At 45.7% G+C, this 22,857-nt stretch overlaps 2 protein-coding genes and 1 pseudogene across 2 annotated transcripts; all 3 read right to left on the bottom strand.

Moving 5' to 3' along the window:
• Positions 1 to 2,379: 2,379 nt before the first annotated feature.
• Positions 2,380 to 12,209, bottom strand: rtca (RNA 3'-terminal phosphate cyclase). Its single transcript, XM_072438786.1, has 11 exons — positions 12,050 to 12,209; positions 11,776 to 11,876; positions 10,687 to 10,830; positions 9,857 to 9,980; positions 9,301 to 9,359; positions 8,618 to 8,759; positions 8,294 to 8,415; positions 5,740 to 5,798; positions 5,533 to 5,627; positions 4,700 to 4,804; positions 2,380 to 2,588 (listed from the first exon to the last, which is right to left on the bottom strand). Exons 1-11 carry the CDS (start codon positions 12,092 to 12,094, stop codon positions 2,481 to 2,483), a joined length of 1,104 nt encoding a protein of 367 aa, XP_072294887.1. The 5' UTR covers positions 12,095 to 12,209; the 3' UTR covers positions 2,380 to 2,480.
• A 105-nt stretch (positions 12,210 to 12,314) lies between these two features.
• On the bottom strand, positions 12,315 to 13,897 carry LOC140354386 (zinc-binding protein A33-like). Its single transcript, XM_072439382.1, has one exon. It carries the CDS (start codon positions 13,839 to 13,841, stop codon positions 12,438 to 12,440), a length of 1,404 nt encoding a protein of 467 aa, XP_072295483.1. The 5' UTR covers positions 13,842 to 13,897; the 3' UTR covers positions 12,315 to 12,437.
• A 6,876-nt stretch (positions 13,898 to 20,773) lies between these two features.
• LOC140354035 (zinc-binding protein A33-like) lies at positions 20,774 to 22,260 on the bottom strand (annotated as a pseudogene).
• Between the last annotated feature and the right edge of the window lie 597 nt (positions 22,261 to 22,857).

The following is a 22,857-nucleotide window of genomic DNA, read 5'->3' as shown; positions in this document are numbered from 1 at the left end:
AGTGTGAGGAAGTCATTTTAATGAACTCGTTTTAGTCTTTGTCACATTAATGAAGAAATAGTTTTTGGTCGAAGTGTGTTTGGGGTCAGTAAATTGTGAAGAATCATAAAACTTGCTTCACGTTTCTTCTCAATAAAAGCTGAGACAGTTTACTGCCCTTTACTGCCCAACATGCCATTAACATTCAAAGATGCTTTTCGTAAGATCCCATCGTACGCACCATGTTGAACTCATTCTAGTGAATCTGCTTCTGTTGCACAGCTCTCTGGTCAAACAACACATAAACACAGAAACTACAACAGCCGAACACAATAGAACAAAGTAACTGCAAAAAAGGAAAACCATTTTATAGGTAAAAACACCCTCTGGTACGGTTGATATAACATTTTCACCTGGACATTTACAGACTAAAGTTGGACCACATGTCTCCAGTAAAGTCCAGGCTTCTTTCATTGAAATAAAGGTAAAGTGAGAGAATGTCTTATTGAATTGTAAACTGCATCTTCTGCTGAAGTGAATCTTTTTATGTTTCCATTCACGTTGCTCCTCAGCGTTGCAGGATAAAGCAGAGCGTATTCCACCTTCTTCTCTCTGATGGGATTTCATCAGATCGAAAGCTTTACGTTTCTTGACCACTTGAGTAGTCGTTAAAGACTTGGGGCTTGGTTGATCCGGGTTGGTCTGCTGCAGCCATGACCGTTTAAACTTGACCACACCCTAACCCTCAGTGTCCTCTGGAGTGCGACAATCCTCAAATTACATCTGCGTTCTCGGTTCTCCAGGTCGTCCAGTTTGTCTGTCAGAACACGCACCTGGTTTGTCATTTCTTCCACTTTGGTTTGTAAAGTAGAGACGGTGTTCCTCAGGTCAGACTTCCTCCTTGACCACTGTGGCTCGAGTTTCCAGTTCGCAATTCTCGGATGTCAAATCACGCATCTCCGCCAGGGGTCCATCTTTGCATCCACAGTCTTTGTAATCTTGTCAGTAATCTCCCGTAAAGTTGCCATAATCACCGGCTCCATCTCGCTCTGAGTCTCCTCTGCAGATTAATCTGATTTGAAGCTGGAGGGAGCGTGTGATGTGCCCGGAACAGCAGCAGAGATCAAGCCTGTGTCTGGACGCGCAACAGGGATTGGTAACGAAGCAGCGCTAGCAAGCTAGGATGTAGCATTGCCGGCCTGGTTCAGTGGCATTTTTCTTTGACATGTTCTTGAAATTAGTGTCCAGGCTCATTAAATGTCTTAACTGACAGATCACAGAAAGTTCAAATGAATGACCGTTTCTCTGAAGTTTGTGTGAGCATGGGTGTCCCTCAGGGGTGTATTTCAGGTCCAGTGCTCTTCACTCTATACTTATGACTGTCTTCTCATGATAGTAATGTAATAGTTAAATATGCTGACGATATCATCATTGATCTCAGTGTAAATGATAGCTACAGAATGTCGAGTGAAGAAATGTCCTCCATCTAAATACTTCTAAAACATGTGGACTTGTCTTTGATTTCAGACGTAATAACTGTTATCTTAGTGTCATTTTTATTGAGGTGAAAATTGTGAAAGAGTGTATAGTTCTTGGTCTGATACTGTCGAATGACTTGAGCTGGAACAAAAACAACACTGAAGACGGTTGAACTTTTATGGCTGCACCAGTGAACATCTCCTTGATGGTCATTTGTGGTTCAGAAACGTCACAGCAAATGAGAGAAAAGCTTTAAACAATGACGTCCGATCAGCTAAAAACACCTGTTCTAGAGGCTCTTTACTAAAGTGAACTTATAAAACAAGCCCTTTAACTCAAACAGAACTCACACTTCCATTAAATGTGAATAATACAGAACAGAAGCTTCCAGAATGACGAGAGGTTTAAGTTTGTATTATATTGAAAAACAGATGGAGACGTTAAATCCTTTAAAAATATAATAAAAGAACAAACATAATATTGATACTTCTGGATGGAAATGGAAGCGTCTCCATGACGACGATGTCCAGATGACTGTTTAAAGGACACATTTCATGCTAAATTTTACTTATTTACCCTGTGTTGTTCCCTGATCAGAAACACAGCTGGAGTTGTATTTAGCTTCATTAACACTTTCATTAATCCTGATTAGTAAGTTCTCTCCCTCAGAGCGTCAAAAACACAGAATCTTCCAGTTTTCAGATTTATGTCAATGGTAGAGATCCAGAAGTCTCCCGTTTCTGTTGAGTCCATAAATCATCTCCAGATGCCTTAAACGCCCCTTTAAACAAACCTTTAGGCTGACCTTTCAGGATACCCTTAGACGGACCTTTAAACTGACCTTTAGGCTGACCTTTGAGTGGACCTTTGAACATTTTGTGTACAAAAGCACATTCCAAACACTGACAGAGCAGACGAGCCTTAGTGACGTGTGCAGTTTATTTCATCCTGAGTCAGACAGAGCTACAGCCGTGAGTCGTGTACAGTCTACAGCAGAGGTCAGGGGGTCAGAGGTCAGGGGGTCAGAGTCCAGGGGTCAGAGGGTTCACGGCCCCTGACCCCTCACACTCGATCAGGTGCGTCACGTTTCCGCTCGGCTCGTCCACGCACTTCGAGATGGTGAACTTGGCCTGTGACAGAGAGAGAAGGCAGAGAGCGGGTTAAAGAGGCACTGTCACTTTTCAGGAGGAGGGTCCCAGTAGCTCGTCTCCATGGAGATGTAGTTTTCTCTGGAATGTTCCACAGAATGACATAAGACCTCATCTCCATGGAGACAAGCAAGCGACTCCACAAGTACAAAAGACAAAACAATGTTAAGACTTTAAATGAATTCCATGACAGGAAGTGGAGCTGAATCCCTCTGATGTCATCAGTGTGAGACAGAGTTTAAACCATGGTTGGACTAAATAAAGGTGTTTTATGGTATTATTGTGTGTCAGGTCAGAACTATTGTCGTTTATGTGGAGTTTGGCTCTTGTTTACAGTCTGGTTGCTATGGTAACAGCTGTGTGCTCGTGTCCAACCAGGAAGTACAATTATAAAAACTTTACACTAACGGGCAAAATGTTCGGTCAAATGTGAAATATAAGAGTGTTCAGTGCGTTTTAGTGAAATGTGAGTTTAAACTGACACGTGGACTTTAAGAAGAACCTTCATCAGAGACTTACACTTGGTTTATTTTAAAGTCGTGTAATCACAGTGATGAAGAACACTTTGAACATGTATTTAGTGACAGAATACAGAGTACCTGCAGTAAAATGTACTTTACACTGTAACAGAGGAGTTAAACACCACATAAGAATAAAAGTGTTATTTAGTTTGCCTTTATATTTATATTTAGTATTTGCAGTAGTACCTGTGTGAGCTGCTCTGCCAGGTGAACGCAGTAGTATTCGCACAGTAGTATTTGCAGTAGTACCTGTGTGAGCTGCTCTGCCAGGTGAACGCAGTAGTATTCGCACAGTAGTATTTGCAGTAGTACCTGTGTGAGCTGCTCTGCCAGGTGAACGCAGTAGTATTCGCACAGTAGTATTTGCAGTAGTACCTGTGTGAGCTGCTCTGCCAGGTGAACGCAGTAGTATTCGCACAGTAGTATTTGCAGTAGTACCTGTGTGAGCTGCTCTGCCAGGTGAACGCAGTAGTATTCGCACAGTAGTATTTGCAGTATTACCTGTGTGAGCTGCTCTGCCAGGTGAACGCAGTAGTATTCGCACAGTAGTATTTGCAGTAGTACCTGTGTGAGCTGCTCTGCCAGGTGAACGCAGTAGTATTCGCACAGTAGTATTTGCAGTAGTACCTGTGTGAGCTGCTCTGCCAGGTGAACGCAGTAGTATTCGCACAGTAGTATTTGCAGTAGTACCTGTGTGAGCTGCTCTGCCAGGTGAACGCAGTAGTATTCGCACAGTAGTATTTGCAGTAGTACCTGTGTGAGCTGCTCTGCCAGGTGAACGCAGTAGTATTCGCACAGTAGTATTTGCAGTAGTACCTGTGTGAGCTGCTCTGCCAGGTGAACGCAGTAGTATTCGCACAGTAGTATTTGCAGTAGTACCTGTGTGAGCTGCTCTGCCAGGTGAACGCAGTAGTATTCGCACAGTAGTATTTGCAGTAGTACCTGTGTGAGCTGCTCTGCCAGGTGAACGCAGTAGTATTCGCACAGTAGTATTTGCAGTATTACCTGTGTGAGCTGCTCTGCCAGGTGAACGCAGTAGTATTCGCACAGTAGTATTTGCAGTAGTACCTGTGTGAGCTGCTCTGCCAGGTGAACGCAGTAGTATTCGCACAGTAGTATTTGCAGTAGTACCTGTGTGAGCTGCTCTGCCAGGTGAACGCAGTAGTATTCGCACAGTAGTATTTGCAGTAGTACCTGTGTGAGCTGCTCTGCCAGGTGAACGCAGTAGTATTCGCACAGTAGTATTTGCAGTAGTACCTGTGTGAGCTGCTCTGCCAGGTGAACGCAGTAGTATTCGCACAGTAGTATTTGCAGTAGTACCTGTGTGAGCTGCTCTGCCAGGTGAACGCAGTAGTATTCGCACAGTAGTATTTGCAGTAGTACCTGTGTGAGCTGCTCTGCCAGGTGAACGCAGTAGTATTCGCACAGTAGTATTTGCAGTAGTACCTGTGTGAGCTGCTCTGCCAGGTGAACGCAGTAGTATTCGCACAGTAGTATTTGCAGTAGTACCTGTGTGAGCTGCTCTGCCAGGTGAACGCAGTAGTATTCGCACAGTAGTATTTGCAGTAGTACCTGTGTGAGCTGCTCTGCCAGGTGAATGGCCGTCTGTGTGTGCAGAGTGACCGGTCCAGTTCTGATCCGAGACGTTCCTTTGGCCAGAGCCATGAAGATTATTAACTGGGAAAAAGAAAAGTGGAAAAACGTCACAAAGTCGATGTTTTGCCCGTTTGTTCCGTCCGGGTTTGACAGCGCGAAGCATCGAACGCGAGCGAAGCCTCAAAATGATCATTCCAGGACGTTGGGTGGAAGCAGCAGCAGGTTCAGAGCATCAGAGGTCAGAGGCTGCACCTGAGCTTTCATCTCATGAAGTCAAACGTCCCAGAGAAACTACAAACACGAGCAGCTGAAGTGTGAAAGTCTCTGGGGGCGTGGCCAAAAGCTTTTCATTTAAACAAGCCTTTGAGACGGTAAAAAGTGTCTTCTGCTCGTCTAAAAAACACTAAAAGTCGCACCTTTTTCATAGTTTTGGCCGGGGTGCAACTTATACTCCGGAGCGACTTATGTGATATTATTTGTTATTTTCACACTTTCAACTGCATATCATACTCGAGTGCGACTTATGTTTTTTTCTTCTCTATTACGCATTTTTTGGCTGGTGCGACTTATACTATATTTTTAAAATTATTCTTATCAGTACTTGTAGTATTTTTATTATATATATATTTTTTTATCATTATTACTTTTATTCATTTTTATGATTTTTTTTTTAAATTAATAGCTTTTTTTCTCTCCTTTGCGGCGTTTTTGCTCAAAAGTCTGATTTACGTTCAGTATTGTTGGTGTGGCTGTTCTGTTCACGCCTTTTCCTTCTCAAAACTTCAAAATAAAAGCATAAAAAGATAAACCTGGTCTTGTAGAAACTCATCGACGCAGCCGTTGTGTCTGATGTTCCGGAGCAACATTTCTGCAGCTTCGATCCCAATTTTATCTGCGTAAACCCCTGCGGCGAGAGGAGAAAGCACAGGTCAGAGGTGAGGCCCGGAGAGCGCTTTGGTCAGGACCATTTGGGAGAGGGGGTGTCACTGCCCTCTAGTGGACGAACGTGGACTCACCTTTTTTCCCCAGAGCTGATCCTGCGAAAAGGCAACCTGTGGACGACTCTGCGATAATTCTGAAAGAGCAAATCCAGACAAAGAAACGATGGTGAATGAGACCAAAGACATCAAGCAAACTTTCTGAAGGACAAATGGGACAAAAACAGACACATTTTAAAAAGTACTTTGAATGAGAGATATTTTTGACAACAGAATTAAAAACACTTAAATTTGCTTTGAAAACGGTCACGATTATAATTTTTTTCAGTGTTTTTACCGGAATAAACTCAATAAACAACAGTTTTCACAGCGGTTATGGCCACATTTCTAACCAAATAAAAGGTCAAAATGTGGCGACTGAACAGCTCCAGGTGGAGAATATTTATGAACGTGTATTTTTGACAAAACTCTGAAACTGTTTAGTCGTTTATTGACATTTAAATTTAATAATGTAACTGTCGTTGTTGCAAATAGTCACTTATTTTGTAAGTTATATTCATTTAACACTAACGTGTTAACTGAATCTTTTTGATTAAAACACCATGTGATCCACAGGGAAAACGGGCTTTAGGATCTGAAAACCATGAGCACTTGCACCGTTTCTCTGGTCACAACCACCAAAGACTTGAGCTTCTTTTGTCTCTGTTTGGGTTTGTTGTGTGTAAAAGCTGCTGTCGTGTGGACACACAAACACATACACACTCTGCTCTGATGAGGGGCCCCTCACGTACACACTCTGCTCTGGTGAGCCCCCCCCACATACACACTCTGCTTTGGTTTGGAGTCACATACACACTGCTCTGGTGAGGGGGTCATACCTACATACACACTCTGCTCTGGTTTGGGGTCACACACACACATACACACTCTGCTGTGGGAGGGGGCCCCCCCAGACCTCTTCAAATGAGACCTTTTTCATCAAACTTATGCAAACTGATAATATTCCCATTCTCTATGGTCTAGGTTGAGTTCCTTGGAAAACATGAGCATCTTAATACAGTAAAAGTTCCAGTTCATCCAGCGGGCCTTTTGAATTGCACCTGGCTTGGCCCAGTGGATACTTCGAGGAGGTTCAAGGCAGAGCTCTGCCACCGCTCTGTAATCTGCCCTCGGACTTGCTTCCTCAAGGAAATTGCTTACAACTGCAACTGTGCTCGTCTTCTTCCGTTTCAAATTTTGTTCAACTAGGCCCAGAACTCTTGGACAGTCCTTTTCCAACTTGTCCCACTTCTCTTTCACATTCTTGAGCATCGGGTTCTCTTCGGTACATCGGTACTCTTGACAATGTTGAACACAGCCTCCCGTGTACCTCCAATTATTATCTCTGATATGTGATACCACAAGCAAAGTAGAATACCTTTTTGTCTAGTTTTTCTTCAATCAGACCTTTCTATGAAGGGCACACCAAGCAGCTTCCCTTCTTCATACTGTGGAGCACCAGAGAAGAGCACCGCAAGACTTTCCACTAGGTATGTTTCAACAAGAACATCCCTTACAAGTTTTCAATCCCAGTGTAGTGTTGAGTAACCTGGGGACTTTCATTGAAGTAGTTCATGTAACTTTGGCTCAAGTTATTGAGAGTGTTTATCCTTTTTTGTCTTGTAGTGGAGGCTGATATAACAAAGTCATCAAGATCTCTGCCGACATCACGGCTGTAGTCTGGTTGTCAGAAAGTGACAAACGATCTGCAGCGCTACAAATCTCTTCACTGGCCATAACTATCTGTGGAAAGTGTAAGGTTATTGATAAAGTTATGGATCATGTGATGTCATCCTTTCCAAGCATCAAAAATAAATATGTTTGTGCATTAAAATTAGTTAGAATTTACACTGGTGTTCATGTGTTTGACACCATATGCATTTGTACCACTTTCAATGCTATAGCATCAACCTCTGGGAACCTACAAAGTAAACACAGACACGATATCCCCAATTTTGCAGCGTTTTTGAAAAACGTCAACAATAAAACTACATGGCTCTTGAGGCAGGCATAGCCAAGGTCCAAGATCAAAGTAACTGGTATATTTAGTCAAATTAGACCTTGGAGAATGGGAATATTATAAGTTAGCATAGGTTTGATGAAAAAGGTCTCATTTGAAGAGGTCTAGGGCCCCCCACATACACACTCTGCTCTGGTTTGGGGTCATATTCACATACTCTCTCTAATCTGGTTTGGGGGTCATATTCACGTACACACCCTGCTCTGGTGAGGGGGTCACACCCACGTACACACCCTGCTCTGGTGAGGGGGTCACACCCACGTACACACCCTGCTCTGGTGAGGGGGTCACACCCACGTACACACCCTGCTCTGGTGAGGGGGTCACACCCACGTACACACCCTGCTCTGGTGAGGGGGTCACACCCACATTCTAATCTGGTTTTGGGGTCACACCCACATTCTAATCTGGTTTTGGGGTCACACACACATTCTAATCTGGTTTTGGGGTCACACACACATTCTAATCTGGTTTTGGGGTCACACACACATTCTAATCTGGTTTTGGGGTCACTCACACACACACACACACACACACACACAGAGCTCTGGGTTTGGGGTCACGCTTCCTCACATGATGCCGTTCCCGCTCCCGTAGGCGTTGCCCTTCTCCTGCAGCGGCTGGATGTTTATGTACAACTCTTTGATTTCTTTCCTGATCGTTCGAACGGCGGCGGTCGACATGTCTTTGGCCAACTGCGACACACAAACACAAACGAGTAAAAATTAGGCCGAAAACAGACAATTCTGCTGAGGTCTACTGCCCCGACTAAGGCCCTAAACCGGGCCCTGTGTCTCAGGCTTCGACTTTGTAGGGCGAGCCATGTAGGTCTCCTACTTTGAAGGGCGGGCCCCGTAGGGCTCTTACTTTAAAAGGCGGACCCCGTAGGGCTCTTACTTTGTAGGGCAGCACTCCGGCAACATAGGCTCGTCCGTAGATCTTGGTAATGTTTCCTCGCTCCATCATCACCACAGGAAGCAGCTCCTTCACTGGGTTCACGGTGACCTGCACTTCGCCTCCACCTTTGGGGTAAAACCCTCTGAAACACACCATCTTCATCATCATCTACCTTCCCCATCTCATCATCCTCCTCCCCCTCCTCATCATCATCGTCTACCTCACCCTCCCGCCCTCATCATGATCATCCTCCTCCCCCTCCTCATCATCATCATCCTCCTCCCCCTCCTCATCATCTTGGCCTACACAAAACATATTCTCTTTCCAGAGGTCATTCTTGTCATTAAGTCACTTTCAGTGTAAAAATGTGTCAAATGAATCCAAAAAGTGCAGAAATATCACTTTATACCTTTTATTTGAAAGTTTATAAAAACTTTTATTTGTAATCTGTTTTTTGTAGCAAACATCTCAGCTTCAGACGGCCAGCTTGGAAAAGCTTTAATTTGTCATTTTATTATATTTTATCTTGATAAATACAAATCCTTCTGTAAAAAAGTGGAAATAAATGAATGTCTGTTTTTGTTTCCAGGTGAAAGGATGTGTTTTCTTCTAAGACACATTTACCTTTCTTTAACCTTTTTTACCTTTCCTTCAGAGTCTAGCGACGTTTCAAATGTTCTCACCTCATTTTTATGTCACAGTCGAAGTTAATGCCGAACTTTTCTACGATGGGTTTGAAAATCTGAAAGAGAAAAAGAAGACGATGGAACAAAGAGCGAGACGTGTCAACAAACTCATGTGTCAAAGGCTCAAAACGTGTGTGAACGTTCAAACGACCAAAAGTTCACATCTATGACTTCAACTCGTCTGAAAATACATTTGTGGCAAAAGAAAAACGTGATCTTTTCAATTCAGTCCATCTAAACGAGAAGAACATTAACTTTCAGAAGGGTTGAGTTCTTCAAGCGGGTCACAAACCTGAGGAAACATCTAGACAAAGAAGGAGGAACAAACATCACAAAGTCCAGGAAGTGTCTTTTAGCTTCTTACAATAATCGTAACACTGAAATGTGGATGAGAGGAGGTGGTCAGAGGGTCAGAGGAGAAGAAGGTCAGAGGAGGTCAGAGGAGCAGAAGGTCAGAGGAGCAGAGGGTCAGAGGAGCAGAAGGTCAGAGGAGACGGTCAGAGGAGCAGAGGAGAAGGTCAGAGAAGCACAGGGTCAGAGGAGCACAGGTCACCTTGACAGTGTAGTCGATCTGTGGGGCCATCTCTGCGTTGGTTCCTCCTTTCAGACAGAGCTGTGTGTTTCCATCGGCGTAAAGAGCACAGGGCAGAGCCACCTGCAGCAGCAGACACACACTCCTGCAAAGACAAAGGTCACCATGACGACACCGGCGGTCCCATGAACAACAGATGCTCACCACGACGACAGACGCTCACCACGACGACACAGACGCTCACCACGACGACACAGACGCTCACCATGAACACATTTTGTCATTCAGGACACTTCAATTGAATAAAGCTGGAGCCGTAACAATGTGCGACCGAGACCTCGCTGTCGCGTTTGTGTGCGACCGAGACCTCGCTGTCGCGTTTGTGTGCGACCGAGACCTCGCTGTCGCGTTTGTGTGCGACCGAGACCTCGCTGTCGCGTTTGTGTGCGACCGAGACCTCGCTGTCGCGTTTGTGTGCGACCGAGACCTCGCTGTCGCGTTTGTGTGCGACCGAGACCTCGCTGTCGCGTTTGTGTGCGACCGAGACCTCGCTGTCGCGTTTGTGTGCGACCGAGACCTCGCTGTCGCGTTTGTGTGCGACAGAGACCTCGCTGTCGCGTTTGTGTGATGAAGACCTCACGTTTTGTAATTCTCAAGTTTAAATAAATCTAAAGTGAAATCATCTTTAAGTCGTGATGTTATAAGATATTCCTTTATTGTCCCACATGGGGAAATTTCATTGGTGCAACGCATTGGTGCAATGCGTTGCACCAATGTTGTTCTCCCTCACAACAACCGTAACCGTAGCAGACGGCGGCCGCTCCGTCCCGTCAGACACGTATGGTCTTTACCCTGCCGTTTGCGTGTCCGCCGTGAAGCTCCCGCCGTGGATCTTGGCCGGACTCAGGCTGATGTCAGTGGAGCTCAGCGCTGCTCCCTGTAGAGTTCCTCCGCAGAGCTCCGAGACCAGCTGCAGGCCGCTCAGGTGCTGCGCCCTGGAGACCAAAACCAAAACACTGATTATGACGCGATCAGACTTCACATTCACAACAGAGTAAACACTCAAACCGTGGAAGGAATATCTGCCAATACTCTGAGGCCGATTTGGAACATTTCACCCAAATCACATCAAATACGGTGTAAGAACTATAAACTCAGCCATGTTTCCAGCGGGCACTGCTCTGAAGACCATGTCTACAGCGATTATTTTTTAAATATCCACAGCTCGGTCTCACTGAACGCCAAAAAAGCTGAGGTTAACGTCGCATGAGAGTGTTTGAACCAAGCATCAGCATACTCCAGTCCAAATGATGAAATTTTAATGTAAAAAGCAAATGTGTAAAACGAGTAAAAGTCTCAAATTACACAATTATACACGTTGGAACATCCTTAGAACTATTACAACGCGGTATGACTAAAGAACAGACAGTTTCTACGATGATCTTTTTGAACCGCAACTGCTGTTTTCCCTCATTAGTCACTGTTCAATCAGAGCCTCAAGAGCAAACTTCTGCCGCACAATGAGCCGCAGTCTAATTACCTCTATTTAACCGTGTAATTCGGGGAGATCCTTGTAGAAACAGACACACACGTCCACCACGCCAGGTCCACATTGCACGGTAGTTACGCAGAAGGACTTTAAGGACAGCACAAGTCAAGAATCAGAGGCACTTTTGTTTTGATGCCGCTTTGTCCTCCTGCGTGTCCCGGCGGTCGCATCCGTTTCCCTAATGATGCACTTAAGATTTCTACTGAGCTCGCGTCGAAACGGTACCGCGAATGAGGCCGAAACTGGGCCCCGCCGTGTACGTGCCCCGGAAGAACGCGCGACTGAAATGTGGCGTCTGTGGCTCGAGGAGTTTTGTAAATATTCGATGTTACAAGTCCGCTCGCTTGAATGAATAGGCTAACGTTAGCGCGCTAGCCGGTGCGTCACTCACTTTAGCCCGGGTTGGCTTCTCCCCGCACGGATTTTGGTGATTTTTATCGGCGATCCGGTGATGCAGCTGAGGGCCGCGGAAAGCCTCAAGATCTGTCCGCCCTGTGAACAAAAAAACACGGGTTAAAACGGAGGAAAGCGGCGACAGAGAGCGGCGCTAAGCTAAACGATGCTAACCCGGCTGCATTCATTTGTATACGCGGCTGTGTTAGCACGTTAGCGTTGCGGATATTTTCACACTTTTTGTGCGCTTTGTACGTGGGACTTGTACTTACTCCCTCCATGACACTGCCGTCTATCTCCACCGCCGCCGAGTCCATTCTGATGCGGATAAATCTCTTAAATAAACCCCGAAAAGCAGTCAGGACGCTGTTAGCTTTAGCTCGGGAACAGTTTGTGATGCTGCACTTCTACTTCCTGTGAAAGTTTGGGAAGCAACAATAAAAGCACCCACTTCCGCTAAACGTTAAAATAAAACAAATACCACTTTCATTGCAGCGAATGAAAAACGTAAATACACAAGAAACGGGTAAAGCTCGGTTTGATCTTTATAATGAATCTAAGACTTTGTACAAAATAATTTATATATGACACAAAACTGAATGTTTTAAACCAGTAAATAGGAGAATAATGATAAAAGTTTGGATACAGATAAAAACTATTTTAAAGTCCTTCAGTGGAACATATTTTAATCTCTTTGGTTTTAGCGTCTCCAGCTTTACCAAGAGAGAAATACGGTAATATCTTCTCTGTGAATCTTTCTTCATGAGAGCAGATCAGAGACATGTCCTCAGCGTCAGAGAAAGACAGTTTCCCTTTGTCGTAATCCAGTCGGACTCTGATCCTCTGAGGGCTTCGCTTTAGATTCACAGTTTTACAAACAACATCAATGTATTTTCCACTGTAAAGAGCTAAACACCAGAGTCCATTTTCTGGAGTAGCTTTTCTCTCTCTCTTCCTGTCGACAGACTCTTTGGCCACACCAATGGTCCATCCCGGATGGTCCCCGACCTCCACGTCCCACTGGTGTGAGCCGGAGCTGAAGCCCTCACAGGCCAGGACATCTGCATATTTAGTGAATCTCTCTGGATTTAAAGGGACCTGTTGATGTTCAGTTTCTCCACGTCTCACTCCCCTCAGATCTTCAGAGGGATAGAGCCATCGGTTTGCAGTGTTTGGGTCCAGAAGGACCGGACTGTAGTGGACCAGGGCCCTCATCTTGCCCCAGGCCTTGAAGCCCATGTTGCCCAGGACTTTGGCCTGGTTTATCAGGAGTCCTGGTCCCAGCTCTGGGCCGGGCTGTGAGAGCAGAGTCTGGGTGGTTTCGTGAGTGTGTCTGTACTCTCTGATGAAGTCCATGCTCTGTCTCTTCAGCTGCTCCTCCACAGTGAGAATGTTCTGCTCCAGAGTGGACAGTTTCTCCCTGATCTTCTGCAGCTGTGGTTCTATGGTCTGGGCCTGTCTGCTCTGCTCCTCTCTCAGCGCTCTGAGCACAGACTCCTCCTCCTGCTGGAGGAACCGGTGCAGCCGAACAAACTTCGCCCTGATCTGTCGCTCACATTCCTTCACCTGTGTCTGTGCGTGAAGGTTTATTTCCTCATACTGTCGCTGTAAGGCTGAGGCCTGCTCTCTCCTCTGGGCCAAAGGCTGGAGCTGTGAGTGGAGCTGCTCCTTCAGTTCACTCACGGCTGAGTCCACAGACACCACCTTATGTCCAGAGTGAAGAGAGAACTCACACACAGGACACAGAGGGCGACACTCGTCCAGGCAGAACAGAGGGCTCTGCTCTGGGTGTGAGCTGCAGAACTTCTCCCTCTCTCCTGCTGGAGCCGGCTCCTTCTTTGAAAAGGAAAGACTCAGTTGTTTCAGAGCAAAGTTCACTTGTATAAAGTCTTTAGAGGATTTCCTGCGACACAGGGGGCACTTCTTGGTCTTGTTCTCGTCCCAGTAGTGGTGCAGACAGCTGGAGCAGAAGCTGTGGTTGCAGCCCAGAGACACTGGCTCTTTAAAGGTCTCCAGACACACAGGACAGGTCAGGAAGTCCTCCACTGCAGAGATCTGCTCCATTTCAACAAAAGTCACAAGACTCAAAGATCTGTGTCCTCTGTGTGCGATGCCCTGCTGCAGACTAACTTTTATTACTTCAGATCTTCAGCCTGTGTCTCTGGGGTAAATTATTTGTTTGATCAGAATCAGGAAAGATTTATTGAAATTTTTCAATGAACAAAATTCACGAACATTGGAATTTGCTTTGCGGTGTAACATCCAACATACAACTATGAACAATAATAAAAACAAGATATATAGAATCAAATAGGGCATGCATTGAAGAAGAACAATTCAAATTTACAATAAGATAAAAAATAGGCTTACTATGTTCACACAATTTACAGCTGTAGTGCAGAAAGTGAACAGTGCAGTGTGTACAAAAGATTGTAGAACCTAATTGGTCTTGTTTGTTTGCTATAATTTCAGTTCAATTGATGTTTACTTGCATTTGTAGTTTGTGGAGTGTCGAGTAGAAGGCTGTTGTTGTTGATTTTAATGGCTGTTGGCAGCCAACTGCAAATATGCCTTTACCGCCATCTTCTTTAGACTTCAGACTTTATTCTTTAGATGAGTCTTCTCTCCAGTTTTCAACCTTCTACTCTTGAATGAGAGGAGGGTATCTCTTCTTCTTCTTTGGTGTTTTATGGCGGCTGGTATCCAGTACCGGCACCTACTGTAGTTGTTGTTGTTGTTGTTGTTGTTGTTTTATGGCAGTTGGCATCCGAGTGTTGCATTACCACCAGACTTTATTCCTTAGACTTTGTCGTAGTCCTGTTGTTGTTGTTGTTGTTTTATGGCGGTTGGCATCCAATTGTTGCATTACCGCCAGACTTTATTCCTCAGACTTTTCGTAGTCCTCAGACTGTCGTAGTCCTCAGACTCTGTCGTAGTCCGTAAAAGAACTCCTTCCATTGCTTTGGTGTTACAAAGCCCATGAGGTCATGATATGTCTTTGTGACTAGAATAGTTGTTGTTGTTTCAGAGACCGACCGGCTTTATTCCAGGGAGACTCTTCTTCATCTTCCTCTCCTTCTTTGACGTTCGGTGCTTCCACCGTACAGCTTTATTCTTTAGGCTTCATTCTATAGGCTTTAATATTTCCACTGATGTCGCTGCTTGGTAGCCGTGCGTCTACGAGACTGGGCGAGGGCAGGAGACCACCCCCACCCCCACCTCGTCACTCTGATCACTCTGACTCCCCAAAAGCAGACCCCCATCACTCCGACTCCCATTTAGCGCCTTTAGCCTGTTTTCTATATCTGCCCAATCAAGCTCCTTTGTTCCAAGGAATCTCCCTGCAGCTTTAGCAATGATCCTGATCCTTTCAGTTCTGCTTTGAGTCTGAGCAGCACAGTTTACAACATCCACCATAAAGAGTACAAAATCCTCTCTATCCACAACCAGGGTATTCTCATTAATTCTGGAACCTGCACACTTGGGACCTCCACTCTTGAAACCTTCACACTTCTTGGGAGCCACGCTGGCCTTTCTCATTTCGCCCTGGCTGGGAGCAGCGCTGGCTCCTCTCTCTGTATTTACTCTAAACTCGTTACTTGAAACTTTCTTGACTGCATCTGCATAGGATATACCTTGAGAGACCTTCATTTTCTGCACCTCAGCAGCTCTTTTGCTAAACCTGCATCCCCCGTAGGCAGAGCTATGTTCTTCCCCACAGTTACAGCACTTCAGTTTTGCTCCCATGTCACACTTCCCATACTCGTGATCTCCTGCACATTTACCACATCTTTGCCTCCCTCTACAGACCGCTGCAATATGCCCAAAGCGCTGGCACTTAAAGCAACGCAGGGGCGGTGGAACATATGGCCTAACGTCATGGCACATGAACCCAATGAACACCTTACTAGGCAGGCACCTCCCTTCAAGCGTTTACCGACAAGCTGTCACATCTTACCCCATACCGGGTCACCTTCAACCGCCTAGCGTCCACCACCGTAGCTCCAGTCAAATTCTCCTTAACTTCATCCACAGACGTCGCCGTAGGGACACCTACGATAACTCCTCTGACCGTGTTTCTTTCAGCATCAGACACAAGAATGTCCTTTCCACCCAGACGTTTAGTTCCAATCGCCTTCCGTTGCTGAGCCGCGTCCTTGCACACGACCAGCAGCGAGCCATCTCTAAGGACACTCGCACTCTTGATCACTCCCACAGCTACAGTTAGGCTCTTTGACAATGCCACTGAATTCCACTCCTTAAAGGATGCACTATCCTGTGCAAGCTTTATGATCACCTTACAGTCTCTGCTCTCACTCCGGATATCAATTGTTGTTGTTTTATGGCGGTTGGCATCCAAGTGTTGCATTACCGCCAGACTTTATTCCTCAGACTTTGTCGTAGTCCTTAAAAGTTCTTCTTCCATTGCTTTGGTGTCACAAAGTCCATGAGGTCATGAGATGTCTTTGTTTTTGTATCCTTAAGAAGTTCTCCTTCCCCTTTTGTACATCTTAAGACTTAAGACTAGGCTTTATTCTTTAAGCCAACCAGAGGAAGGGGCTCCAGCCATTGAATGATAGGATACAATGACAAAGGCATCTCATGACCTCTTGGGCTTTGTCAAAGCACTGGAGGTCAAAGCACTGGAAGAACAACTTTTAGGACTACGACAAAGTCTGGGGAATAAAGTCTGGCGGTAATGCTGTCGACTGCCATAAAAGACAAAACTGTGAGGAGACCTTGCTCAACACCCGGTCTGGAGAGACGGGAGATGGCGGAGGAGAGTGGATCGGGGATGGAAGACGTTCTGGACGGCGTGGAGGAGCAGCCTTTTCTGCCTGCACGTGCCCGGAAACGTAAAAAGTCCCTTAGCTCGTCCGAGGGTTCTGGGAATGAGCAGCAGGATGAGGCTGAAGCTATTGATGTCCGGGGTGAGAGCAGAGACTGTAAGGTGATCATAAAGCTTGCACAGGATAGTGCATCCTTTAAGGAGTGGAATTCAGTGGCATTGTCAAAGAGCCTAACTGTAGCTGTGGGAGTGATCAAGAGTGCGAGTGTCCTTAGAGATGGCTCGCTGCTGGTCGTGTGCAAGGACGCGGCTCAGCAACGGAAGGCGATTGGAACTAAACGTCTGGGTGGAAAGGACATTCTTGTGTCTAATGCTGAAAGAAACACGGTCAGAGGAGTTATCATAGGTGTCCCTACGGCGACGTCTGTGGATGAAGTTAAGGAGAATTTGACGGGAGTTACTGTGGTGGACGCTAGGCGTTTGAAGGTGACCCGGTTTGGGGTAAGATGTGACAGCTTGTCGGTAATGGTAACACTTGAAGGGAGGTGCCTGCCTAGTAAGGTGTTCATTGGGTACATGTGCTATAGCGTCAGGCCATATGTTCCGCCGCCCCTGCGTTGCTTTAAGTGCCAGCGCTTTGGGCATATTGCAGCGGTCTGTAGAGGGAGGCAAAGGTGTGGTAAATGTGCAGGAGATCATGAGTATGGGAAGTGTGACGTGGGTGCAAAACTGAAGTGCTGTAACTGTGGGGAAGAACATAGCTCTGCCTACGGGGGATGCAGGTTTAGCAAAAGAGCTGCTGAGGTGCAGAAAATAAAGGTCTCTCAAGGTATATCCTATGCAGATGCAGTCAAGAAAGTTTCAAGTAACGAGTTTAGAGTAAATACAGAGAGAGGAGCCAGCGCTGCTCCCAGCCAGGGCGAAATGAGAGAGGCCAGCGTGGCTCCCAAGAAGTGTGAAGGTTTCAAGAGTGGAGGTCCCATGTGTGCAGGTTCCAGAATTAATGAGAATACCCTGGTTGTGGATAGAGAGGATTTTGTACTCTTTATGGTGGATGTTGTAAACTGTGCTGCTCAGACTCAAAGCAGAACTGAAAGGATCAGGATCATTGCTAAAGCTGCAGGGAGATTCCTTGGAACAAAGGAGCTTGATTGGGCAGATATAGAAAACAGGCTAAAGGCGCTAAATGGGAGTCGGAGTGATGGGGGTCTGCTTGTGGGGAGTCAGAGTGATCAGAGTGACGAGATGGGGGTGGGGGTGGTCTCCTGTCCTCGCCCAGTCTCGTAGACGCACGGCTACCAAGCGGCGACATCAGTGGACATATTAAAGCCTATAGAATGAAGCCTGAAGAATAAAGCTGTACGGTGGAAGCACCGAACGTCAAAGAAGGAGAGGAAGATGAAGAAGAGTCTCCCTGGAATAAAGCCGGTCACAAAGACATATCATGACCTCATGGGCTTTGTAACACCAAAGCAATGGAAGGAGTACTTTTACGGACTACGACAGAGTCTGAGGACTACGACGACAGAGTCTGAGGACTACGACAAAGTCTGAGGAATAAAGTCTGGCGGTAATGCAACACTTGGATGCCAACCGCCATAAAACAACAACAACAACAACAACAATAACAACAGCAACAACAGTCTAAGGAATACAGTCTGGCGGTAATGCAACACTCGGATGCCAACCGCCATAAAACAACAACAACAACAACATAGGGTGTTTTATGATGTCACATGCATTCCATTCCGCTTTGATGGCCTCATGTGCTTTTAACTCATGCCCCGTCTTGACTTGACGTTGGAGCTAGGGAAAACCATGGAGCGCATGGTTACCGAGCGGTTGGATTACTTCTTCGAAAGTCATAGAATGGCTTCCACAGGGGCAGAAATACCATGGATTCTGTGTTATGTTTGGAATCTGAAATCCAACTGGCCAGGACTCAAAAAAATAAGGTTATTGCGGTACTCTTTGATGTGGAGAAAGCATACAATATGGTTCTTAGTAGTCTTTCGCTCGGAAGCGATCACTATCCCATCCGCACTAAGGTTGGCATTGAAGGCTGTGTGGACAGAGGGGCAAAGGTCCAGAGGTGGAAGTTGGCTGGTGTGGACTGGGAGGCTTTCCAAAGGAAGGCTGATGGCGGTTGTATTGGCTTTGCAGGAAGGAGGGTTGACTCAGGTGGATGGACTACATAGAGCAATAGTCTCGCTCATCACACAGTCAGCGGAAGGCACGATTCCAAAGAGTAGTGGTGGTGGCCATAAGAAGCAAGTGCTGTGGTGGAATGAAGCATGTGGTAAAGCTGTTAGGACAAGAAATAAGGCACTTAAAAAGGTAAGGGCTCTTCACACTATGGATGCTCTCATTGACTACAAGAAGGCTCGTGCAGTTGTGCGAAGAACTGTAAGAACGGTCAAGAGAACCTATTGGAGGCAGTACTGTTCCAAAATTGGGAGAGAAACGCGACTCGATGATGTCTGGGGGATGATTAACGTATCAATGGAGTTAAGCGCTGTTATGGGATGCCAGTTCTAATGAAGAATCGTGTTGAAGCAGTCAGCGACGTTGACAAAGCTGAACTGTTGGCCAGTACTTTTGTGTCGGTGCACAGTTCTGACAATCTCTCACCTGCGGCAAGGCAATGCAGGAATAATACTCTGGTGGAGAATTTTGAGCTGATTGGGCACCAGCCTTCGACTCGAGATGATCTTGACCTTCCGTTTAGTTTGTTTGAGCTGAGGAGTGCGCTTTCTAAGGCGAGGCAGACGACTCCGGGTAAAGATGAGGTGTGCTATGACATGCTCTCTCATTTAGCTGATGAAACGCTTGGTCTAGTCTTAGGTCTTTTCAATCACATCTGGGATTCGGGTTGTATTCCTTTAGTATGGAAACAGTCTGTTGTGGTACCGATCCTGAAGCCGGGTAAACCCCCATCTTACTGAGACACAAACTCAGAGCTCTGCAGATCTTCACATTACGTTTGTCAATTGTGCGCTTCAATTTGCTCGCCTCCAGGGGTCACTGCAGGATCACTCTCCCTCCAGCTTTGGTTCCTCTGTCCACCTGCAGGAGGCGCCAGATGCTGCTCAGTGTGACTTGGGGGCGGGGCAGAGCTGTACTCGCGCTGTTTTTAAGACTCTGACCTTCAGTTTTTCCGATTTTAACCCGAACAACGCGATTTCCGGCAGAAAAACAGAGAAAAGAGCGAGAACAGGCCGAGAGTTTGAACTGAGCGACGATTGCAGAGACACAGATCGAACATTTGCACAACAGAGTCTGAGTTTGTCCTTCAGAGGAAGAAAGGAACGACTGACTAGCCATAAACGCTTTTAAAACGTTTTCTTTTATTTTTTGTAAATCCACGGAAATCAAATCAAATGTCGTAGACACTTGCCGAGACTTGATCACAGCTGTGAGTAAAATGTAATGGAAACAACATATTTTTAGATAGTTTTGTCCCTATTTCTTATTTCCCTCTCTGAAAAGGACATTGAAAACATGTTTTAAATTAAAGTATTCAAAGTAGAACTGCACAAAAAGTATCGATATCACATAAACTAAATATTTCGCAGTAACCGAGGTCCTGCATCTGACAAAAAACGTTAAAAAAGCTGATTTTATCCATGTTTTTTCTCGTTCAAACTCTTGTCTCTGCTAAGTTTTTATTTTGACGCAAATTGACTAAATGGTTCTCTGTTTGACAGTGTGAAAAAAACAAGCTAAAAAAGAATGTGTTGCTGCTGTAACTTTGAAAAATCATCAATGTTTTGTTTGATTTCTGTTGACTTGATGTAAACGGCAGAAATAATGACACATTTGAATCTTGATTGAATGTTTTTTTTATTGTTTTTCCCACATGACATTATAGCTGAATATAGTTGAGTTTTATTGATGTAGAACAGAAGGAGTGTAGAGGCAAAAGTAAAAGATTCACTTTAAAAAAGAAAAGAACAGTATCATGTTTATTCAGATTAATCGCTGCATATTAAGAAACCTTGTGTTTAAAATGCTTCATACAGAAGTTACTGCAATATCATGTCAAATGTAAATACATGAGAAACGACTAAAGCTCGGTTTGATCTTTATAAAGAATGTACAAAATCATTTATATATGACACAAAACTGAATGGTTTAAACCAGTAAATAGGAGAATAATGATAAAAGTTTGGATAAAGAGTCTTAAAGTTCTTCAGTGGAACATATTTTATTGTCTGGTTTTAGCGTCTCCAGCTTCACCAAGAGAGAAATACGGGAACATTTTCACTGTGAATCTTCATGAGAGCAGATCAGAGACATGTCCTCAGCGTCAGAGAAAGACAGTTTCCCTTTGTCATAATCCAGTCGGACTCTGATCTTCTGAGAGCTTCGCTTTAGATTCAGGATTTTCCCAAAACCATCAATGTATTCTCCATCGTCAAGACCTAAACACCAGAATCAATTTTCTGGATCAGCATCTATCACTCTCTTCCTGTCGACAGACTCTTTGGTCACACCAATGGTCCATCCCGGATGATCCCCGACCTCCACGTCCCACTGGTGTGAGCCGGAGCTGAAGCCCTCACAGCCCAGGACACCTGCATATTTAGTGAATCTCTCTGGATTTAAAGGGGCCTGTTGATGTTTAGTGTCTCCACGTCTCACTCCCCTCAGATCCTCAGACAGATAGAACCATCTGTTTGCAGTGTTTGGGTCCAGAAGGACCGGACTGTAGTGTCCCAGGCCTTGAAGCCCATGTTGCCCAGGACTTTGGCCTGGTTTATCAGGAGTCTTGGTCCCAGCTCTGCTGGAGGAACCGGTGCAGCCGCTCAAACTCCGCCCTGATCTGTTGCTCACATTCCTTCACCTGTGTCTGCGCGTGAAGGTTTATTTCCTCATACTGTCGCTGTAAGGCTGAGGCCTGCTCTCTCCTCTGAGTCCACAGACACCACCTTATGTCCATAGTGAAGAGAGAACTCACACACAGGACACAGAGGGCGAGACTCGGCCAGGCAGAACAGAGGGCTCTGCTCTGGGTGTGAGCTGCAGAACTTCTCCCTCTCTCCTGCTGGAGCCGGCTCCTTCTTTGAAAAGGAAAGACTTGTTTCAGAGCAAAGTTCACATATGGAAGGTCTTTAGAGGATTTCCTGCGACACACGGGCACTTCTTGGTCTTGTTCTTGTCCCAGTGGTGGTGCAACAGCTGGAGCAGAAGCTGTGGTTACAGCCCAGAGACACTGGCTCTTTAAAGGTCTCCAGACACACAGGACAGGTCAGGAAGTCCTCCACTGCAGAGATCGGCTCCATTTCAACAAAGGCCGTGGCTGCAGAGCCGCGGTGCGGTCAAATGGCCCAGCAGTTTCAGGAACCGCGGCACTGCCATATAGCCTCATGGCTAACCTTAAACCTAACCCTGCCCTGACCTAACCTTAACCTTAACCTTAACCTTAACCTTAACCTTAACCTTAACCTTAACCCTAACCTTAACCCGGCACGGTCTAAAACGGCGCGGTCAAATCGCGCAGCAGTTTCAGGAGCCGCGGCACAAAATAACATGGCAGTTTCGGCCCCGCGCCGCTGCTCTGTAGACACCCCCTTCAACAAAAGTTACAAGACTCACAGGTCTGTGTCCTCTGTGTGCGATGCCCTGCTGCAGACTGACTCAACTCTTTCCCTTTCCTCTGAAAGAGTCGTTCACACCTGAGTGAGAGTCTGAGCAGCAGCAGCAGCAGCAGCAGCAGCAGAAGCAGCAGCAGCAGGGGGCGCTGTTGTGATGTCCACTGGCTCATCTGTCATTTGTCCAAACTTCCCTCTGAGACACATGTTACTAATAGTGAGCGGCTTCATGAAACTGAACTGTCTGAATAAAGTAAATGTGTCAAAAAACATTACTTTTTTTTAGATGTATTTTTTAGCCTAGAATAAATTAAAACCGCTTAATTTAGCTTCTGAAACAGTCACGTGACCTGAATAATCCCGATTATGGATTGGATAATCTTGACGTCCCTGTTTTGTGTTGCTGCTGTAACTTTGGAAACTCATCAATATTTAGATTAATTACTGTTGATTTGATGTAAAACTTTGTCACAAAGTTTTCACTCACAAACAGTAAAAGGCAGAAGTGGAGCAGCTGAAGCTTCCTCCCCGTCACGAGAGAGTCTCCGGGTCAAACTCAGATGATTCGAGCACGAGACCAAGCCCCATGCTTGTGCCAGAGTCAGTACTAAACATGGACCGGCCTCCTGCTGGTGTCAGAGTTAGGACTAAAAATGGACCGGCCTCCAGGATGCACTCAGCGTTGCCGGGACTTATT

The sequence above is a fragment of the Eucyclogobius newberryi genome, unplaced genomic scaffold (genome assembly GCF_026437365.1).
Source record: "Eucyclogobius newberryi isolate DKJ021-1_F unplaced genomic scaffold, fEucNew1.0.hap1 SCAF_9, whole genome shotgun sequence".
Lineage (NCBI taxonomy): Eukaryota > Metazoa > Chordata > Actinopteri > Gobiiformes > Gobiidae > Eucyclogobius > Eucyclogobius newberryi.
Note: the sequence above shows the minus strand (reverse complement) of the source record. Positions and strands in the feature narration are given on the sequence as shown.